The following is a 22,704-nucleotide window of genomic DNA, read 5'->3' as shown; positions in this document are numbered from 1 at the left end:
AAGCATTTATTGGAAGTAAATAACAAATCAATGTAGAGGCTATATACGTAGAGGATATATCCGACTAAGAAAATATTCAAAATGTCAAGTAATATGAGAGTGGAAGATAGACTCGAAGGAGCCTCCAACTTCGTTTCCTGGAAGATACGAATCATTGCCATTCTTGAAGAACTAGAATTAGAGTCTTACATAGAAGAAAATCTAGACATGCCAAATGATGAACCAGAGAAATCTACCTGGAAAAGGCGTAATAATAAAGAAAAGAAAATAATTATTGACTCAGTCAAAGATCATATTCTTCCATCTATAGCTAGACTGCCTAAAGCATATGAAGTATTTAAAACCATTAAAAATACATATGAAGTTAACAATGCGAACAAAATGTTAACCTTGAAACAACAACTTTTAAACATAAAGATGAATAAAGATGATACAATATCTACATACTTTTCAAGGATATCTGAAGTAAAAGACCAATTACAAACTATTGGAAATGAGGTAGATGATCAAGAAATCTCTCTCATAGCCCTAAGAGGATTACCAATTTCATGGGAATCCTACATTCAATGTATTAGCAGAACACCCCCCTTAACCAAATTTGAACAACTTAAGAATGAGTGCATTCAAGAGGAATCTTGACTAATCTCAAGAGGATTAGGAACAAATAAAGAAGGAGAAATCCAAGCACTTAATACAAATACCTTCAACAAAAAGAAAAAGTTCTCCAAACGGAAGAGAGGAAATAAAAACCATCAGAAAAGAGATATGTATAAAATTCAGTGTTACGAATGCGACAAATATGGGCACACTCACAGGAATTGTCCAGAAAGGAAGAAAACACAAGCTAGTCTAGGCGAAGTCAAAGGAGAAAACTCACTTTTCTTCTTAGCCCTATCAAGCGAAATAAATACAAATAAAAACACTTGGATCGTAGATAGTGGAGCATCAAGGCATATAACTGGATTCAGAAATCAGTTTGAAACACTTAACGGGCACTCAAGTGAAGAGGTTACTATTGGAGATAACTCCACATATCCTGTGAAAGGAATTGGGACCTGTACTATCAAACTAAGAAATGGAGTATCTATACAATTAAAGGATGTTCTGTTTGTACCTGGAATAAAAAGAAATCTAGTCTCAATCTCAGGCCTAGCAGATCAAGGATATCGGGTTACCTTCAATGAAGATAAAGTTCTACTTTGGCCTAAAAATACAAATATCAAAAATGCCATAACAGTAGGTTCAAGAGATGATAGCCTATACAAACTATGTAGTGATCAAAAGGAAGCACTAAATCTTGAAGTTTCAAATAATAATGAATTATGGCACAAAAGATTAGGACACCTAAGATATAGTGCTCTATCCAACATAAAGAAGATTACTTCAGGACTGCCCCAACTAAAATCTGAACACACAGGCATTTGCAAAGGATGTGCCTTGGGAAAGAATGTGAAAGTTTCTTTTCCCTCAAGCGAGCACAAATCAAAAGTTATTTTAGAACTAATTCACTCAGACCTATGCGGTCCCATGTCAACACCATCCCTAACTGGATCCTTATACTACATAATCTTTGTTGACAACTACTCTCGAAAAAGATTGATATATTTTCTAAAGTGCAAAGACTCAAATGAAGTACTATCTAAGTTCAAAAAATTCAAGGCACTAGTAGAAAACCAGTCAGGGAAGAAAATTAAGGTTTTAAGATCCGACAATGGGGGAGAATATACATCTGACAACTTCAAAGACTTTTGTGATTCTGTTGGGATTAAGAGGGAGTATACTGTACCATATAATCCACAACAGAATGGAGTAGCAGAAAGAAAGAATAGAACCATAATTGAAGCAGCAAAAGCCATGATGCATGACCAGAACTTACACACTTCATTCTGGGCAGAAGCTTCAAATACAACAGTCTACATTCAAAACAGATGTCCGCACTCAGTTCTAGAAAACATAACTCCTGAAGAAGCTTTTATAGGGAACAAACCAGACTTAAGTCATTTAAGGATATTTGGCTGTCCCGTATATATACATGTTCCTAAAGAAAAGAGGACAAAACTAGAACCATCCGGAAAAAGAGGTATCTTCATTGGTTATAGTGAAAATACTAAAGGATATCGCATTTACATTCCAGGGAAAAAATCTGTTGAGATAAGTAGAGATGTAAAGTTTGAAGAAAACACTACACTCAAAGAACCTGAGGATGATAACATTACTAAAGAAGAAGAAGATCACATAACTGAGATTGAGAGGGAGAATATCATAGAAAATTCCAAACCTTCAGACATTGAGAGGGAGGACATCATAAGAGCTTCTGAACCTCTTGTTGATGAAAATATTGAAACACTCAATAACAAGAAAAGACCTCTATGGGCAAGGAAAATGATTGAAGAGAATAATGTAGAACCAAATGAAATTTCCAAAGAAAATAAGAGAACAAGAACTCTAAAATGTTATGCTGCACTTCTAACCGAACTCACAAATTCTGAACCAACAAATGTCAGAGAAGCCTTATCAAAACAGGCTTGGAAAGATGCTATGGTTGAAGAATATCAATCTGTACTAAAGAATGATGTTTGGGATATAGTGCCTAGACCAAAAGACAAATCAGTTGTCTCATCCAAGTGGTTATTCAAGATCAAATATGCATCTGATGGCAGCATTGAAAAACATAAAGCTCGCTTTTTGGCCAGGGGATTCTCTCAGAAAGCAGGAATTGATTATGAAGAGACATTTGCCCCAGTTGCCCGGTATACGTCAGTAAGAACAATCATTGCAATTGCAGCATCCAAAGGATGGAAAATTCACCAAATGGACGTAAAGACTGCCTTCCTAAATGGTTCAATTGAAGAAGAAGTATATATAGAACAACTAGAAGGATTCACCATACGTGATAAAAATTGCTATGTTTGTAAACTAAAGAAAGCTCTCTATGGGTTAAAACAAGCACCTAGGGCCTGGTATGCAAGGATAGACAACTATCTCTCCAAACTAGGGTACTCCAAGAACCTAGCAGATCCCAACATCTACTTCAAGGCTTCAAATGGCAATATGATTATATTGGTCCTTTACGTGGATGATCTTTTGATAACAGGAGAGGATAATCTCATTGAGAAATGTAAGCAAGATATGGCAGCAAAATTCGATATGAAGGATCTAGGGCTTCTACATTATTTTCTGGGATTAGAAGTATGGCAGAAGAAAAACTACATCTTCCTAAATCAAGGAAAGTACACCACAGATATTCTAACTAGATTTGGGATGATGGAGTGTAAGCCATTAGCTACACCAATGGAAACTAATTTGCACAAGCTGAAAATTGAGGTAGAAGATTCAGAACCTACAGATCCCACACTCTACAGACAAATCGTCGGTTCACTCATATATTTGGTAAATACTCGTCCTGATATCTGCTATGCTACAAATGTATTAAGTCACTTCATGTGTGAACCTAAGAAGATACATCTAATGGCTGCTAAACACATTTTAAGATATTTACGAGGCACAATCGGACTTGGCTTAAAGTATGAAAATGTTGAGATTCAACTTGAAGGATATTCTGATTCTTATTGGGCCGGAAGTACCACTGACCGTAAAAGTACTACAGGGTGTTGCTTCAGTCTTGGTTTTGCTATGATATCTTGGTTCAGTAGAAAACAGTCAGCAGTTGCACAAAGCTCCACCGAAGCAGAATAAATGGCAGCCTCCATGGGAGCTCGTGAAGCGGTATGGCTAAGAAAGTTATTATTTGGATTATTTGGAAAAACTCTGAATTCAACAATAATTCACGGTGATAATCAGAGCTGTATCAAGCTCTCAGTAAATCCATTTTTTCACAATCGATCCAAACATATTGAGATCCCTTATCACTACATAAGAGATATGGTAGATCGAAACGTCATAAAACTAGTGTACATCAGTACTGAAGAACAAAATGCTGATATCTTCACCAAGCCACTTGCAAGATTGAAGATAGAATACTTCAGAAGTAAACTTGGTATGACTAGATTATAATTGAGATTATTAGGATGAAATTCCTACCATGTGTAATTTGTTCATGAATAAATAAATAAAATGTATATTGCAATATTCTAACCGTGTTCAAGAAGATGACGATCTTCTTATGTTTAAGGTTACTATTTCAAGGTGACGATCTTGACAATAGTTGACCAAGTGTCAAGATTGACTACATTAAGTTGTTGTCCCGGACTGTGCCGGATATCTTGATCCTAAAGTATGTGATCATCTCATGATTGACTTCTTAAGTGATTGTCCCGAACTGAACCGGATATCATGATATTGAGTTTATTGTCATGACAAGACTATATTAAATGTTGTCCCGAATTGTGTCGGAAGTCATGACAGAATATGCTCCCAAGAAAATTACTTAGATCCACTCCTGCTAAGAGGGAGTGTTAAAATATAGCCCTCATGAATCTAACTAATGGTAAATCGGTTATTATCTGGAGAGTGATATATTAACAGAGCATACAGTTTGGAAATTAAACATAAACAAACTAATTGTTATGAACGGTTGCCTCCGTAGGGAAATGTCCATACGTGGCAACTGCCACGTATGGACATGTCCCTATGTAGGCAACCTTTCCTCTTGTATTTAAACCGGATTCAATGATGGAGACGATCAATAACTCACGGCAATCAGTCTTCCCAAATCTCTGTCATTATTCTTCGATCCATATTTCACAACACCTGGATGATGTAGTAGCCATAATCTCTACTTGTGACTCTGTGCCACCCACACCAACATTAGCTATGCCTGTGTCTTCTTGTGCTCTATCCTCCTTTGCCATGGCTACAACTTAGATTGTGGGCCATGTTGATGTGTTTTTTAGGCACATGCGAACACAGAATAAAATACCTAAAGTATCTTATCCTCTTGAACAAAATCTCTCAAATGCTGAAGATTAGCTTAAGGATCATTTGAGAAGACTCCAAGGTTCATGAAAGTAGGGTCACTATGTGTGGATGAGCTCGATGGTTTGATGTGATTATGTTGGAATCACAAGGGGGCTTACATTTGAATGCCTGAATGCTCAATTTACTGGAACTTAAATCATCTGATGTTGCAATCTGGTGATGCTTTTTGTCCTAAACTAACTCGTGTTGAAAAAAATGGCAAAAGATGAGGGGTTGAGAGAGTCTAATCCTAAGAATGTAGGAAGATGAGTGAATGATTGGATGGAATCCTACTGAGTGAATTTCATGATTTGAGAAAATGGAGTGAATTCCCTACAAAGGTGAACTTCATGAATTGTGAATTTGGAGTGAGCTTCATGAGTTGTGAGTTTGGAGCGAAATTCATGATTAAAAGGAGATGAGCGAATGCACCCAAGACAAAATACAAGGCAGCTAAATAGATGCATTTTCCTTGAAGCTATTTTGATGCCTAAGAGGGGAGGATTTTGAATGAGTCGGGCAAATAGAGCGAACTTCATGAATTCACCTAGGGCAGCAGACTTCAGGATTCATGATACAACAATGAACTTCGAACTTCACCTTCGAGCCTTCATGAGCGAAATGGGAAGTAAAGGAATGAAAGAAATTTGGTAACACTTACTTCATGATCAAACACTCGAGAGCGAACTTCATGACTTCACAATATGGAGCGAACTTCATGATTTCACAATTTGGAGCGAACTTCATCAATGAGCACACATCAACGAACTACACCTTCAAACCTACATGAGCAAAATTCAAAGAGAAGTGAAAGATGTTTGATAGCACTTACCTTGTATGGATTCAATTTGAAATGAACTTCACGAACTCAACAACACAAGTGAACTTCATGAGCGAGCAAATTGGAGCGAACTTCATGAGCGAGCAAGTTGGAGCAAACTTCATGTGGTAGCTGATAGGAGCGAAATTCATGTTTGGAGGAGCGGATTTTATGTTTAGAAGTGGAAGAGTGAAGGGTGTAAGAACATTTACCTCGAGCTGATCCAATTTGGAGATAACTTCATGAATTGAAGAAGATGAGCGAATTTCACAAATTGAACTACATCAATGAATTTTACAAATTGAGCTACATGAGCGAATCTCAACTTCATGTTCAAACCTACATGAACAAATATCAACTTCATGAATTAACATACATAAGCGATTCATAAACTCACCTACATGAACGAACTTCATGATTGGAGGGAGATGAGCGGATTTTCCTTAAGCGCTTTGTTTGAGTGTAAGGATTAAATCGATGAAACAACAAAAGGATTGAAGAAAAGTTCATTTGAAATTCATTTCATCTCCAAGACTTCAAGAACTTCATGTCGAACTTCACAAAATGGAGGATATGAGTAAGCTTCAAGAATTGAGCTACATCAGCGAACTTAAAAAATGAAGACACATGAGCGAATTTTATAAATCGAGCTTCAAGAGTGAATTTCAAGTAAGTGAACTCTACTTCATGTGTTCCCAGCTGAAGGTGAAGGTGCAAGATTGGTTACATGATTACTACCTGATTTGAAGTTTGGAAAGAGCCATTTTGGGTTAAGCTCATATAATGAAGGAGAGTAAGCTCAAAGACAAGGACAACTTCATGAAAATCAAGGGTGGAGTAAACTTCTAGAGCTCCTCTCTTAGAGCGAAAATCAACTTCAAAGTGCTCTTTCATGAAGGCGAATTCCTCTAGATCTTCTTATCAAACCTGCAAAACGCATAAAATCAAGGGATACATCAAGTTAAGAAGAACTATCAAAGTTATATATTATGTATTTGATATCATGTTTGTTTTGTTTTGCAGATGGGAGAGGATGGTGAGTGCAAAGCAAAAAGGAGAAAGATTGTAAGACCTACATCAACAGGTCAACTTCCTCTAGCATGATGGAGTTGGATTCAATGCCCAAAACTTGTTTGTAGCTAAGACAAAGGTTGTAATGAACATAGACTAGGTCTTTCAACCTCTCCACAGATAGTCTATTGCGCCTCTTAGAGTGTATGTGCTCAAACATACTCCAATTGTGCTCACAACCCAAAGCACTTCATGGTTGGCTCAATATGTGAATAGCAATCCTTTGAAAATTTGGTGCTTTAGCACCAAACATTTCCCACCATCTATTTGAGATGAGAAAAAGAAAAAAAATGAATCTCATTATCCAACTTTACGTTTCAAAACTTAAATTATACCCTTAAAATATATTTTTACCTTGGTTGCAATGCTATCCAACTTTCTTTGCACATTAGATGAGAAAGGAGCTCTCCTTGTGCATGAGCAAAGGTCTCTAGCATGTGGACTATCTATTTGGTATGACCATGCAACATCCGCTCTATCACTGAGTAGAGCCCATTTAGAACCTCCTCATCCGCCTTGAAATCAAGGTGCTATTGGAATGCTAGATGAGGAAATAAGCAGCTGCATGAAGGGGCTTGTGAAGTTGGAGGTACCATCTATCAATGATCTCGCAAATGGGATGATACTTACCCTCAACTCCCTCATAGATGGATCCAATGGAGGCTTCTTACCATCAACAACTCATATGAGAACTACCAAGGGCTCAATGAATTGCAATTATTGTGATTCATCAACTTAACATAAGTGTGGACGAAAATAAGCAAATAAAAGAAAAATATGAATAAAAATTAAAACATAATGTAGAATTAAATTTTACCTGCACAATCTCTACAGTAGGTACCAAAAAGCCTAGCTCATAAAAAATTCAATTTGCCACATCAATCCTTGTAGTGGTCATAGCATAGGATGAGGAAATCCACCCCTCACCAACAAACATACGCCTCAAAGCTGCCTTTGACCGAATCAAGGATTGTAATGTGATGAAATTAGTAGCAAATCTAGTTATGCCAGGACGAGCCAACTCCTTTTGCCTCGTGTATTGCCTCATTAGGCTAAGGACCCATGTGTGATTGTATACAAATTTACAAATATTTGTGGCCGAATCCTCACATGTTTTGATCCATGGATTCTTGCCAAGATCCTCCAATATGAGGTCAAGGCAATGTGCAACACATGGAGTCCAAAATAATGTTGGGTGCCTCTCCATCAATAGTCTACCCGCAAAAACATAATTTGCTGCATTATTTGTCACCACTTGCACCACATTCTCCTTGCCCACCTCAACTAGGACTTTCTCTAAAGCCTCACAAAGGTATGTGGCATTGTTTTGCATGTCTTGATGCATCAATTGATTTGATGTACATGGTGCCACCTGAAAAAGAAGCAAAATCAATGATTCAATAAAGCATAAATAAAAAATATTAATCATTAATTCAATGCATTGAGGGAAGTACAATCACCTAAGGACGAAATAAAAAAAATCAGCAATGTCCCATTCCTTCTATTGGTCCAACCCATAGAAATGGGACTTAGATTGACGAAAACTCGGCAAGGGTGACTCGACTCAAGACTCGGCAAAAAACTCGGTGCAGACTCGACAAAGTGAAAAACCCAAGAAATTTAGAGATTTTAAGGTCCATATAATTTAGGGTGCATGAAACAAGTTTTAAATCCTTAGAGGAGCTTGCATCCCTCCTACAAAGTCATCTAAGATAGGTCCTAGATGATTGAACAGCCATAGTCTTTGCTTGTGACTCCAAGCCACCCTCACAAACATTAGTTGTGCCTATGTTTGCTCGTGCTCTATCCTCCTCTAGGATGGCTACAACCTCGACGTCTCTATATGCTTGGTTGACCCAATCAAGGTCCTCGTCACTAAAGACAAGATCCGTAGCCTCAATGATCCAATCAAATTTTGGATGAACCTTCTCTATCGTGATCAGGGTGGAGTTATGGTCCAAAACCTGTCTATGTCTAAGATGGAGGTTGTAATGAACAAACACTAGATTATTCAATCTCTCCACAAACATTCTATTGCACCTCTTGGAGTGTATGTGCTTAAATATACTCCAATTGTGCTCACAACCGAAAGCACTCCAGGTTGGCTCAAAATGTGAATGGCTATCCTTTGAAGATTTGGTGTTTTAGGACCAAACATTTGCCACCATTTATTTGAGATGAAAAAAGGAAAAAAATTAGTCTCCTTTCCAACTTTAAGACTTAAGTTATAAAATTAAATTATGCCCTTAAAATATATTTTTACTCGACTGCAATTTTGTTTGACTATCTTTGCAAATTTAACGAGAGAAGACCTCCCCTCATGCATTAGAAAAGGTTTGTATCTCGTGGATTATAGTCCTGCTATCACTAGGTGACATTTGCTTTGTCACTGAGTGGAGCCCATCAAGAACCTCCTCATCCGCCTTGAAATCAGATTGGAAATGGAATGCTGGATTGAGGTAACAAGCGGCTGCATGGAGGGGTTTGTGAAGCTGGAGGTGCCATCTCCTATGAATGATATCCCAAATGGGATGATACTTATTCTCATCTCCAACATAGACGAATCTAATGGCCTACTTGACCCTATCCATGCCTTAATATATGTAGCCTATTGTAGGCTTCTCCCCATCAACAACTCGTAGGAGAACTACCAAGGGCTCAATGAACTGCCAATATTGTGAAACATCAATAGTTAACTTAAGTGTGAATGGGAATAAGCAAATAAAAGAAAAATATGAATAAAAATTAAAATATAATGTAGAATTTATAAATTTTTTACCTTCACAATCTGTGCATAGGGGGCCCAAAGCTTGGCTCATAAAAAAGGCAATCTGGCACATAAAACCCTGTAGTGGTTGTAGCATAGGATGACGAAGTCCACTCTTCACTAACAAACATACGCCTCAAAGCTACCTTTGACCGAATCAAAGATTGTAATGTGATGAAATTGGTGGCAAATCTAGTGATTCTAGGATGAGCTAACTCCGTCTACCCCTTGTATTTCCTTATTAAGCTAAGGATCCATGCGTGATTGTACACAAATTTGCAAATACTTTTGGCCTTCTCTACACATGTCTTGATCCATGGAAGCTTTCCAATGTCCTCCAATATGAGGTCAAGGCAATGGGCGACACATAGAGACAAATATAATTGGGTGCTTCTCCATCAAAAGTCTACCCGCATCAACATAATTTGCTGCATTATCGGTCACCAATTGAACTACATTCTCCTCACTCACCTCAAGCATGACCTCTATAGTCTCACATAGCAATGTGGCAGTTTTTGAATGTGTGGAAGCATCAATGGACTTGAGGAACATGGTGCCACCCAAAATTTGAAATAAAGCAAAATCAATGTTCATTCAATAAATCATTAATTAAAAATATTAATCACTAAACCTAATTCAAATTATTCAATGCATTGAGGGAAGTAGAATGATCAATCACTTGCGAAAGAAACAAAAATATTAATTACTAAATCAAATTCAAATTATTCAATGCATTGAGGGAAGTAGAATGATCAATCACCTGTGGAAACAAGAAAATTCAGGAGCGTTGTATTTTTCTTATCAATCCAACCATCGATCATGATGGTTCAACCCTTTTTCCTCCATATCTCGCATTGCTCTTCTAATGTGGCTTTTACATCAGCCACCACTTCTATCAAAACTGGGCCACTTAAGTCAGATTCAGAAGGGGCTTTGAACCCTGCCCCACATATAGTTATGCCATCAATAATGTTCTGCCAATAAGGAGACTTGTCACAAATAAATTAAATAAGATAAGTATGTCCAATAAAAAATGATTAGACAAAGAATCAAACTATAAATTTTAAAACAATAAAATAAAAAAGAATTACCTGGTTGCAAAAAATGGAATGGTGCAATAGTACCAAAATTGGCCAATTGCATGTCTAGCTGCATCATGTACCTCCTTATTCCAACTCCTGCTCTCAAGCGACGGTTGGGCATGAGGAGTAATGCGTAGCTCAAAATATGAATCCATCCTAAATTTATGAACTCTAGGACCAATGCTAGTATTCCCACTACCATTGGCAGAAGCACTAGCACTAGCACTAGGATGATGTGGAGGCATGAAAGAAGCCTCTCCAACACAACCAATGCTTGCCAACTCCTCCCTTTTCCTATTATTTCCTTTTGCACTTCAATTGTTTCTAGTTGCACTTGGCACTTACGAATAGCCTTAGCAAGTGCTTTGGTGCATGGATTAGCATCATAGTTGTGTATGTTGGCAAGATGGTATATCATTCCATTTATGCCTCCATGGAATATTGTTTTGCAATATTTACATCTGGCCTCTCCTTTTTTTTGGCTCAGGAAAAATTTCAGCATGTTTTCAAGTTGTATCCTTTCTACCTGGGGTTGTTCTAGGACATGACATTGTGAAAAATGTGATTTTCAAAAGCTCAAGGCTGCTGCAATAAGACATAATTACAAAAAAATGAAAATTTGTGCATTGTCATTTATACACTAATACAAAAAACATTGTACAGTTTGTTCCAAAAATAATGTAGGGTTTGAACTTTGTTTCGAAACAAAATGTAGGATTTGTAACTTTCTTCCAAGGAAATGAATAGAAATGTATGTTTTTTTTAATAAAATCAATGTAACATTTGCTTAGAAAACACAAAAAAAACCCCCAAAAAAATCAATCTTACCTCGTAGAACAAAGTTGAAATGAAATGTAATCTGTTTTCAATCCTTTGTATGGAGCTCTTGATGCACCAAAATGTGAGTATTATGCTGGCCCAATGTGATTTGTTGACGAATTTTGGGTCTTCCTCCTTACTGGTTGCCCTACAATGCACTCTTGTTTTTCCTCACAACTCACTCTTCTCCTCCTATTTTGCCAATATAATGAAATGAGCTCATTTTTAGGGTTGGGGAGGCAATATAAGTAAAAAAAATTCCAACTTAAATCACTTTATTTTATGTTTTTTATTTGTCTTTTTCCCTATTGTCCGTCGACCGAGTCCAACCATTGGGACTCGCTAGGTTTGGGCCGAGTTCTTGAGTCTCAGGACTCGCCTAGACTCGACAAGCCCAAGACCGGGCCCCTGGGACTTGCCCAAGGTCACCCGACTCCGGACTTGCCGAGTCCTGGCTAGACCCAAAACTTTGGTCCAACCATTGGTCATGATGGTGCAACCCTTCTTCCTCTATATCAACTGCTGCTCCTCAATTGTGGTTTTTACATCAACCATCTTTTGTGTCAAAACTGGGCCCTTTAAGTCATCTTTAGTTGTGGCTTTGAACCATGGCATCTATATTTTGCCAAAAAGAAGACCTAACACATGCCACAAATAAATTTTATAAGATAATTATCGTAAAATAGAGAGTTTAACTCTAAATTTGAATTCAACAGACACCTAAATATAAAAAGTCAAGAGAAAGACTCAAACTATAAATTTTAAAACAATCAAACAAAAAAGAATTGCCTAGCTATATGGAATGGAATTGTGCAATAGTACCAAAAGTTTCCAATTGCACGTCTAGCTACATCATGTGTGGCCTTGTTCCAACCCATGCTCTCGAGCAACAATTGGGAACTATGAGTAGTGCGTGGCAAAAAAAATGAATCCATCCTAGATTTACGAATTCTAGGACCAAGGCGAACACTCCCACGACCACTGGAACTAGCACTAGCACTAGCACGATAGGACGAAACGGAGGTATGGAAGAAGCCTCTCCAATACCACCAATGCATGCTCTTTTTCATTTCTTTTTGCATTTCAAATGTTTCTAATTGCACTTGCACCTCACAAACAAGCTCAAGAGGTGCCTTTCTACATCCCCCATCATGGGCGGGTATGTGTGCAAGATGGTATTTTGATCTCTTAATGCCTCCATGATAAATTGTTTTGCAATATGCACATATCACCTCTCTTTTGTTTTGTCCAGGAAAAAAATCAGCATGTTTCCAAGCCAGGTCCTTTTTAATTGGGGTTCTAGACATTGTGAAATAAATTAAGTGAAAAGCTCAAGGCTGCTGCAATAACACATAAATACAAAAAAATGAACATTTGTGAATTGTTATTTATAATTATTAAACTAATACAAAAAAAAAATGTAGGGTTTGTTCAAAAAATAAATCAAACACATCTAGGGTTGTTTCTTTGATCTAGAAAAATAAAATAGAAAAAAAGAATTGAATGTGAAAAAATAATGCAATTTTTGGTTAAAAACACAAAAAAAAAATAAAAATCAAGCTTACCTCTTAAATCAAATGAAATCTCCTTCCAATTGTTGGTAAACACCTCTTGATGCGCCAAACATAAATACGAAGCTGCCCAAATGCGGTTCAATGATGAATTTTTGCTTTACTTGCTGGTTGCCCTACAATGTACTCTAACTTTTGTTCACAACTCTCTCTTTCTTCTTCTATTTTGCCAACAAAATGAAACGACAATGCTTTTAGGGTAGAGGAGCAAACATAAGTGAAAGAAAAGTGAATAAAACACTTTAATTTTATGTTTTTTTTTGAGTTTTCACTTGTATGATGCCGACTGAGCCCAGACACGGTTGAGTCCAAGTCCAAGCCCTTGGGACTTACCAAGCCTGACTCAACTCGTGACTCGCCAAGTCTGTGCAAGTTTCGTTTCTTTAATTCCAATAGAGTTTCTATTTGTATCATATAGCTATTTTTAGTAAGTGCTATTTTTAGCACTTGGTCTTGGCCTTTGTCTCCTCTCAGTTCAGAGTGAAATATTTCTAGTTAGTGCCTTGGTAAGTTCTAAGGTTGACAAAATAATATTTAATTTATTTCACTTAAGTGCTTTTTATAAAATCCTTTTATAACTTGAGTGAAAAGATAACGTGTTTATAAAGTGTTCCCCTATTGCTGCACCTCAGGAAGGGGGTCAACTTAAGATGTTTTAAAAAACTAGTTTTGACTTCACAATGTGATGCCAAGGTAAGGAGGGACTCTAGCAATTAAAAAGATTTATTTTATACCCTCAAAAGGTGTCGCCAATACTTAGAGTTGGATAAAGTGTTTTTAAAAGTTGATTTTTGTGCGCTCAAAAGGGGTCGAACTAGAAGAGGTAATTTCATATTATTTCAAAAGGTGAAATGAGAGGGAAATGGATTCAAATTCAAATGTGTGTTGCCCTAATTCTTCCCTTTTTTTATAAATTTGATTTGGAGCTCTCATTTGTAGATACTGGATTTGACAACTTAAGCAGATGCTGCTGGAATGAGCTCTGAGAGTTCTTTTGCTAGTTGAGGACAAAAACCCTCTTCTTGGTTGCTCATTTAAATGGTGAAACGTCCATCCTAGCTGGTTGGTGTGCTTCGTTTCAGTTTTACAGAAATTTTAGCTTGTTTTGGTGATATGGGTTTGAAGATGTTGAGGATTTATGGAGTATTCTAATATGTGTTATCACAAAAGCTTGCACCCTTGCTGAGCTATCAACTCAACAACCTTGTGAAACATGGGAACAACCCCGAAGTTTGGGACCTTGCGCAAAGGGGTTGAATCTCCGGAGAAAGCTGACTTCCTTCTCAATCCAAGTGCAGGTGTTGAACCAACTCAACACTTCAAAACTAACTCCTAAGCCTATCCTAACAAATTGTAGTGGAAAAGGGAAGAGAGAATGCTTGAAATAAGGAGGTGATGCACCAAGAAGAGATTGTTCCTCTCCCTACCGAAATGGCACAAGGAATCAACTGAAATACCCAAGAGATGCACAACTTCAGTTGCATGAGTGACCCAAACGCATGTATGGAGGTTGGAATTTGCTAAGTGTCAAGAGGGGAGAAGGATTCCCACAACTCACACTCAGAAAACAAGTTAACACAACATATATGGAGAGAAGAGCCACAACACACACTTATGATGAAGGTAAGGAAACATACACAACATGCATAAGTTGAAAGAAGGCAAGAATGTAATTTCAATTCATTCAAAGGCCAAAGGCCAATCTTATAGTTGCAGAAATGCAAAAATGATTACAAGTCTTCAAGAGAAGAGAAAGAGCATAGGAAAGCTCAAGGCAACAGGGAGAGAACCCTTTACGATGAGGCTTAACAACCTTTATATAGAAAAATGGTTACAAGAGTGATCATGACCCCTGTATGTCAGTTTGGGAGTACAGGGAAGTGCATGCACTTGACTCGTATAGGCAAGCAACCTAGCCATACCCACAAAGGGCAACCCTGAGAAGGTGGATTGATTGACCTTCCAAAGTCAGAGTATGTAGTCATGACACAAGTCACCAAGCCTGGCCCCGTACCTCCTTTGATGGAAATCTTGCCAAAAACATTAAATGCACCCTTGTGGCTCCACAAAGGAAATTGCATAAGTCACCAAAATTGTCGGAGCATTTAAAGCCTTGAGTGTTGATCACGCCATTTAGAAGTGTCGCTAGTCGGAAGGAAGTCCAGGGAGGCTTCCGAAGTGAGGAAGACAAGGGAAGAACTTCGGAACCTCGGGGTTCCAGAGTTCTGGGAAGGGAGAAAAGAGAGCTGGAAGGAACTTCGGAACCTTGGGGTTCCAGAGTTCCGGAGAACTAAAAAAAGGCTAAGGAAAGAACTTCGGAACCTCAGGGGTTCCGGAGTTCTGGGATAGAGAGAGGAAGAGAAGGAAAGGAACTTCGGAACCTCGGGGTTTCGGAGTTCCGGGGGAACTAGAGAGAGAAGGCAAGGAAGGAAGGAACTCTGGAACCTCGGGTTTCTGGAGTTCCGGGAAAAGAAGGGGAAGCAAAGGAAGAGAACTTCGGAACCTCGGGGTTTCGGAGTTCCGAAGAAAAGAAGGAATAAAGGCTAGGAGGGAACTCTGGAACCCCGAAGAAGGCAAGGGAAGGTAATCTAGGACCTCGGGGTTCCAGAGAAGAGGGAGAAGAAGAGGAGGGAACTTCGGAACCTCGGGGTTCCGGAGTTCTGAAGAAGACAAGGGAAAGGAACTTCGGAACCTTGGGGTTCCAGAGTTCCAAGGAAAAAAAGAGGCAAGGAAAAGGTGGAACTGCGCAAAGGAATTTCGGAACCTCGAGGTTTTAGAGTTCCAGAGAGAAGAAGAAAAAGGACAAAAGGAGAGGAACTTCAGAACCTTGGGGTTCCGGAGTTCCGGGAGGAGAAGGCGAAGGGAAAGAACTTCGGAACCTCAGGGTTTTGGAGTTCCGGGGAAAAAAGAAAAGGCCAAGGGAGGAACTTCCTCCGGACAAGGCAACACTTCATACTTCATGATTCTTCTGCTTTCTCCTTGATCAACTAGGGCGGCGCTGGTCCATGGATCGTATCTCTGATCAGTTCTTTCTGAAGGACCAAGGGTGTCACAAAATGACAACAATATGATTATTGAGTTTTTGGTGTGTGGTGAGCTTTCTTCAAGTGCTGTTCAAGCTTTGTAGTGATTTGATGCCTATTCAGTGAGCTGATCTTCATTTTCAGAGGTTCTGGAGACTATAGTTTTGCTCATAACTCAGTGGGAGTGATAGATATCATTCTATGTTTTGATTGGTTGTCTTCCTCATTGCTGGGTGCCACATTTTGGTATGTGATTTGCAGATTTTGGTAAAGGATTGATTTTTCTAGACAATTGCCTCTGTAGGCTGGGTGCCATTCCTCATTTGGCATGTGGGTATTTGCTGGTGACTCCAATCTGTAGTTTTGGTGTGGGTTTCTCTGGATTTGAATCTGCATTTGGTTGGTTGTTTGTTCTAATTCATTTTGAGGAGATTTGGAGAGTTCTCTGTTCATTTGAAGGTCTCAAATAACTTCTTGGCTTGTAATTAGGTCTGCAAATTAATTCTACAAGTCTGATTTCTGTTTAATACTTGATGCTTACTGATTTTGTTATGGTGATAAATATGGTTTAATGCAATGAATTGTCTATTCACTTCCAATGCAATGTATATTCAATGTATGGATAAAAAATGGTGAATGAAACTTGAAAAACAAAACACTTTCTGCATCTCCATCTTATTCTCTCAAAACAAACAAAAAAATAATGATCAGGGGTGAACCTTTCATTAGGGGATTTGGAAGCAGTAATAGCAAGCCATTTTTCCATATGATGAGAAAGACTGTAACGTAGGCATATGGATTTTAATATCCTCTATAATGTGTGCCAATAACTGGATGATTTATTAGATACATAATAGGTCACCAATTGATAGTGGTGTACTTCCCAAGGATGGGAAGGCATTCTAGTAACATATCAGACATGAGTGTTGTATTCATTCGATTTTTGGGATTGGCAAAAAGATATCTGCAAAGAAGAGATGCAAATGTTATCCCAAACTATACTCATTACGTGATTAATAAAAAATGTTGAAACATTAAATAGACTCAACTTTTGCTTAGATACTTTTCTACTTCATTTGTTGGAAAGTTAGTTAATGTCTAGTTAGTTTCTCATTGAAAATTAATTCATTTGTTAAGAAGCTGGGTATAGTCTAGCTAATTTATCATTGATCATATGATACTTAACATATGCTTTTACCTTGTTTATAGGGCATGTGCGAACAAGCTGTGAATTGCTTTACAGTTATGGAAGCAGAGGGGGTAGAGCCTAATCTTTTAATGCTTAACTTATTGATAAACGCATTTGCAGTGGCTGGAAGACATTTGGAGGCGTTTTGGGTGTTTGAGTATATGAAGAAAAGAGTATGTCATCCATCAATTGCCTTTTCTTGTGGGTTTGCAACCTTGTTTATTGTCAAAGTATTATTGTTTCTTGGATGCTTCCCTATTTGTATCTGCCTTGTCTGAAAGCAAATAACTATTTATTTATTATTTGCTTCATCATATTGCATTGTTTCCTTTGCACTTTTCTTGGCAGACTACAAATTTTGTCGTCATATTTCTTTATGTATACAGTTTTCCTCAGGTTTGCATGAAGTGTATATATCTTGCTCTTTTGTCGTTTGCTTCTAGAGCTATTCCATCTTTGGATACAAGTCAAATTATTTTTAAAGGAGGATTCAACTTGAAGCTCATTCAGCTTGTTTGCTATGATATTTCATGGTTGAAGGGCATCAAACCGGATGTTGTCACATACACAACTTTAATGAAAGCACTTATCAGGGCAAAGAAATCTGATCAGGTATACTCAGTTATTTTTCCTTATTTCTTATATAAAATATAAACACAAATTGTTATATTTTGGCTATTGTTTCAGGTTGGGTGGTTCATCTTTCATATTAAGTTTTAGCATAGTTTTTATTTCTTAACTAGATAAAGTAAATCATGGAGAAAGAGGGAGCTACTTTATATTGGAATTTAAAATTTTTTCACAAAAGTATGAGCTCATATATACAGCAGTATGAAAGTTGTAAAATATCTTTTGGACAAGATTATTATCATGAGCAGCTTTTACAGATTTAATGTTCTAGCTCTGATAAAAGGTGTCCTCAGAAGGGGAATATGAGAATGGTATGCTTCAATTTTTAATTTATTTCTGTTATATTTTTAACCTGTAGTGTAGTGCAGGAATTTTGTTTTCCCAGTCATCCTGCTTAGGTACTTGCATAAAATAGGAAAATGACTATGTTAAACAGGGATGTGTCGCCCCTCTGAAATCCATTGGCCCCTCCCCAACTGCATTTCCAGAGTGGTGGGATGGCAGGGGATGCCACCTGGGTTCCCACAATCTCCAGCAAAATGATGGAATGTCCCTGGGTTGTGTTCAGAATTGATGGAATGTCATTGGGATGCCCAGCCAGCCATCAGGATGGCTGGAGACATCCGAGATGTCCCTTGACTGTCTCAGTGATAGCTAGGAACGTCTGAGATGTGAAAAGAAGAGTTATTTTCCTTTCAAATCTGTTGCTTACAGAAAAACCTCACAAGTACAGAAGAGATTAGAGGCATTTTTTATACCTCCATTCAGTGTGGGCACCGGTAGGAAAGAATGGAGGGAAGAAAACCTCCGGTCTAGCCCAGATCCTTTACTGGATCAGCATACAATTGTTACATCAATATTGAAGGTTCCAGTTGCTTTCTGAATAAATACATAATTCGTAAGCTTTCAAGCTTACTGCTAAGATATCCTTAGTTTTCCTTAGATGATAATTTCCTTGTTGATTGATTCCCAGCCTTAACTGTCATCTTCGACCCCAATGCTACCTAATTGATCTGAACTTTTCATCCTGGTTCTGCAACAAAAACACAAAAACACAGAAAAGAACCACCACACCACTTCCAATCAAGTATCAGTAGCATTGTTAGATATAAGTCTGAAATACAGCATAGTGAATTTCCTGTTTGGACTACTGTAGCCTTACTATCTCTTATTTTAGAACCATCTTTGCTATGATCGTTCTAATTTAAGAGATTATCTAGGCTACAATACTCACAGGCATTATTATACCATCCTGTGTGTGGGCTAGATTACTAGCAAAGATTCATACCATTACCTTCCTCTGTTCATATAGATCAAATCTCCTTATAGTCCTAGTTTAAAACATGCCCGTAAATAAATTAACTGGATGTAATAGTCTAAGATTCATTTTGTTTATCTATTCATTCAAACAGCAGAGATGAGAAAGACCAACAAAAGCTAACAGATATCTAAATATTTCATCCATCGGCTTTCAGCACACCCCATATTGCCTTACATAAAGCATGGAGCTAACTATTACATAAAGCATGGAGCTAATAGATAATCATAGATTCCAAAAAGACACCAAAAGACTCTGCCAAATAATCATTCGAAACATTATCAAACCTATGAGTCATAGTCATTTATATATAGTAAAAAACAAAAAACGTATCAAGGTCCATTCAAGTTTGAACTGATAAACGAGCATATGTAAAAACTGTAATAAACTGTAAAGTCCCTGCCTCCGTCCATATATACCATAAGATTCTAACAAACTAACCCAAAAGATCAGGAGAACTAGGCTCGGCATAGATATTTATGCCTTCCTTGTGGAGATAGGCCTTAAACCAGTCCTCTTGTTTTGGTCGAGGGATCATCAAGTCATTGTCTATGTTAGTTAAGACCCTATTGAGCTCAACTAATATGGACGGAATAAACACATTTCTACACAGGGCTTCAACCTTCTCCTTATTCCTTTCAAAATGTAGTGCAACTGCCACAAACATTGCGGCAATGTCAGTATTTGCCCTTGTTCTGTCTTCATTGAGGAGGTAATCTTTTCCTAAAATCTTCTGCACCGCATATACTACTACCTCATGTGGGAACTGTATGATCTCTTTTAAACGCTTTTTAGTGATTTCCCCGACAAAGGCCATTTGCCTCTTAGTGCTCATTGATCTTATGCAGGTATCCATACTATCTTGACTTTTCCTAACAGAAGAAATGTCTGAAATACGAAGCCTAGGGTTAATTTATCTTCGCGGTGTCATCATAACTATACATGCTCGGGCTCTGATTAATCTCATATGAAATCTTATAAAAGATTCATAGGACATCCGCATATGCCCTATCCTACTTAACTTTGCTACAGCTGTACCTTACTCGATTATTAATATGTCATCATCTTAATTACCTAGATCTACGTACATACTGTCAAGTGAGGCGAGCTCGCCTAATATTTATGCTTCGCACAAGCTTTCACAAATATCCCATACGTTACCACCTCCAAAAATCATTGTTTTGATGAAACCAAGATATATGCAATAATCAAAAGGGATCTAGGCCCAAGATTTTGATAAGTATATAAGGTGAATCAATATAATTATATATATATATATATATATATATATATCCACAAGCCAAACGAAAAAGGATATATATATATAATATAATCAGAAAGGGAGAGCTTACAATATATATATATATATATATATATATATATATATATATGTATATATATATATATATATATATATATATATATATGTATATATATAATTCTCTGATTATACGAGTGAAAAAACAATATATAAAATATATATATATATATATATATATGAGCCTATATATATATACATATATATATGTAAAAAAAGAGATAAAAGCAAGCCGGGGCATAAGGAACATAAATATATATATATATATATATATATATATATATATATACATATATGTATATACATATGTATATGTATATATAAACAGATATATCCACATATATATATATATATATATATATATATATATATATATATATATATATCAATGTATTAATATCCTATTTATTACCCTGTTATGTTTATTGAAAAATTTCCGTCTGCCCCAGAGTTTGCAAGTATATCCGCTATGGTATTCCCTTCTCTAAAGATATGTTTAATAGAGACTTCTTCAAAATATTTAATTAGGTCCAAAATCCTACCTACCTCAGCATTCAGTTTCCAATTTGTACATTTCTCTGCTCTGACTGCATTAATAATTAGAGCCGAGTCACCTTCAATTTCCAATTTCTTAATTTTTAATGACCTGGCTAGGATAAGTCCTTCATGTAGGTCTTGTATTTCTGCCATATTATTAGTGGTGTTCCCTATAGGTTTATTAAGGCTAGCCACTACATTGCCATTATCCTGGTGTATTACACATCCGATTCCTGCTATTCCCGGATTACCTCTTGAGGCTCCATCAAAATTTAGTTTAAGCCAACCTTCGCTCGGAGGTGACCATTTCGATGCCATCCTTAGGGTTGACGAATGAAGCCCCCCTGGACCTATATATGGTGGTATTTTGAGCCCGGGCCATTTCATTCTGAGAATCTCATCTCCTCTAGATAAATTAATATTCCTTAATTGCATAGCTGCTAATCTATTGTTAGTTTTCTCTACTATTACAGCTTCGATCTTGTTTATGAGAGACTCTACTAGCATCCGCTTATCCTTAAAGATTCTTCTATTCCTTTCCTTCCATATTTCCCATACTAGGATAGCGGGTGCTATTTTCCAAATCATAGCATAGACACTAAGGTTTGAAGGGGGTTGCCAGCTGGTTACCCAGTCCATAATATCTCTTGGCCTTGGCGTTTGCCAGTTTAGACTCCTACATAACCAGTCCCAACACTTCTAGCTAAAGGGGCAATTCAAAAGCAGGTGATCTGCATTTTCCTCCTCCGCTTCACATAACGGACATCTGGATGGCCTTGAGTAGCCTAGTTTATTGAACCAGTCAGAGGTTAAAATTCTTTTCTGAGAAGCAGCCCATAAAAATAACCCTGCTTTTGGTATCCCAAGATTATTCCAACATAGGTTGGTAGGGATATTGGTGCTTGTGTTATTATGTCTACCTTTTAATATGTCATATCCTTCTTTAGCATTGTAGACTCCCGAGGAACTTCCAGCCCAAATCAACCTATCCTCCCCGCTATGGAAGGCTACTTGTCTATCTCTTAGTATGTTTACTAGCATCTCCTTGTCCCTAACTGGTAAGTTCAACTCATCAAAAGTTTTCCATTCCCAACCTAATGCTGGATCATTATGGGGGAACATAACATAATCCCTTACATACACACCCCTCTGTTCTTTGCATATGGCAATACCTGCCTCACTTATACTTGACTCGCTTAGGGCTGAATGCCCTCCCCACGAATCATCCCAGAAGAGAGCTTTGTTACCATCCGCTATATCCCAGGTTAACCACTCCCTAATTAGGTTCCTGCACTCAACCAGGAAGTCCCAAACTTTCGATCCTTTCGGTGGGGTTTCTGTACGGAAAAAACAGTCCGGGTTGGAGTTTTCCAAATATTTAGCTTTAATGATTTTTACCCATTTAAGATTGGGCTCGGATAACAATTTCCACACCAACTTTGCTCCAAGAGCCATATTTTGGGCTTCCAAATCCTTAATCCCCACCCCCCCTTTATTCCTCGGCTGACTAACCTTATCCCATGCGATCATGGCGAACTTCTTTTTATCTGACGTTTTCCTCCAGAAAAAACTTCTCATAATTCTAATCATGTCTTCCCGGGCACATTTAGGGAGTTGCATACACGACATCTGGTATATCGGA

At 37.6% G+C, this 22,704-nt stretch overlaps 1 protein-coding gene across 2 annotated transcripts in view; it reads left to right on the top strand.

Moving 5' to 3' along the window:
* Positions 1–22,704, top strand: part of LOC131043532 (pentatricopeptide repeat-containing protein At5g42310, chloroplastic) — an 88,057-nt gene that overhangs the window by 8,923 nt on the left and 56,430 nt on the right. Inside the window, exons 2-3 of one of the 2 annotated variants that reach the window (XM_057976743.2) lie at positions 17,280–17,432; positions 17,800–17,871. In XM_057976743.2, coding sequence (XP_057832726.1) covers positions 17,280–17,432; positions 17,800–17,871 — 225 coding nt within the window. Of the gene's footprint in view, positions 1–17,279; positions 17,461–17,799; positions 17,872–22,704 lie in introns of those variants that run through there. The other variant, XM_057976744.2, reaches the window with a different exon arrangement.

Source organism: Cryptomeria japonica, chromosome 2, assembly GCF_030272615.1.
Source record: "Cryptomeria japonica chromosome 2, Sugi_1.0, whole genome shotgun sequence".
NCBI lineage: Eukaryota > Viridiplantae > Streptophyta > Pinopsida > Cupressales > Cupressaceae > Cryptomeria > Cryptomeria japonica.
Note: the sequence above shows the minus strand (reverse complement) of the source record. Positions and strands in the feature narration are given on the sequence as shown.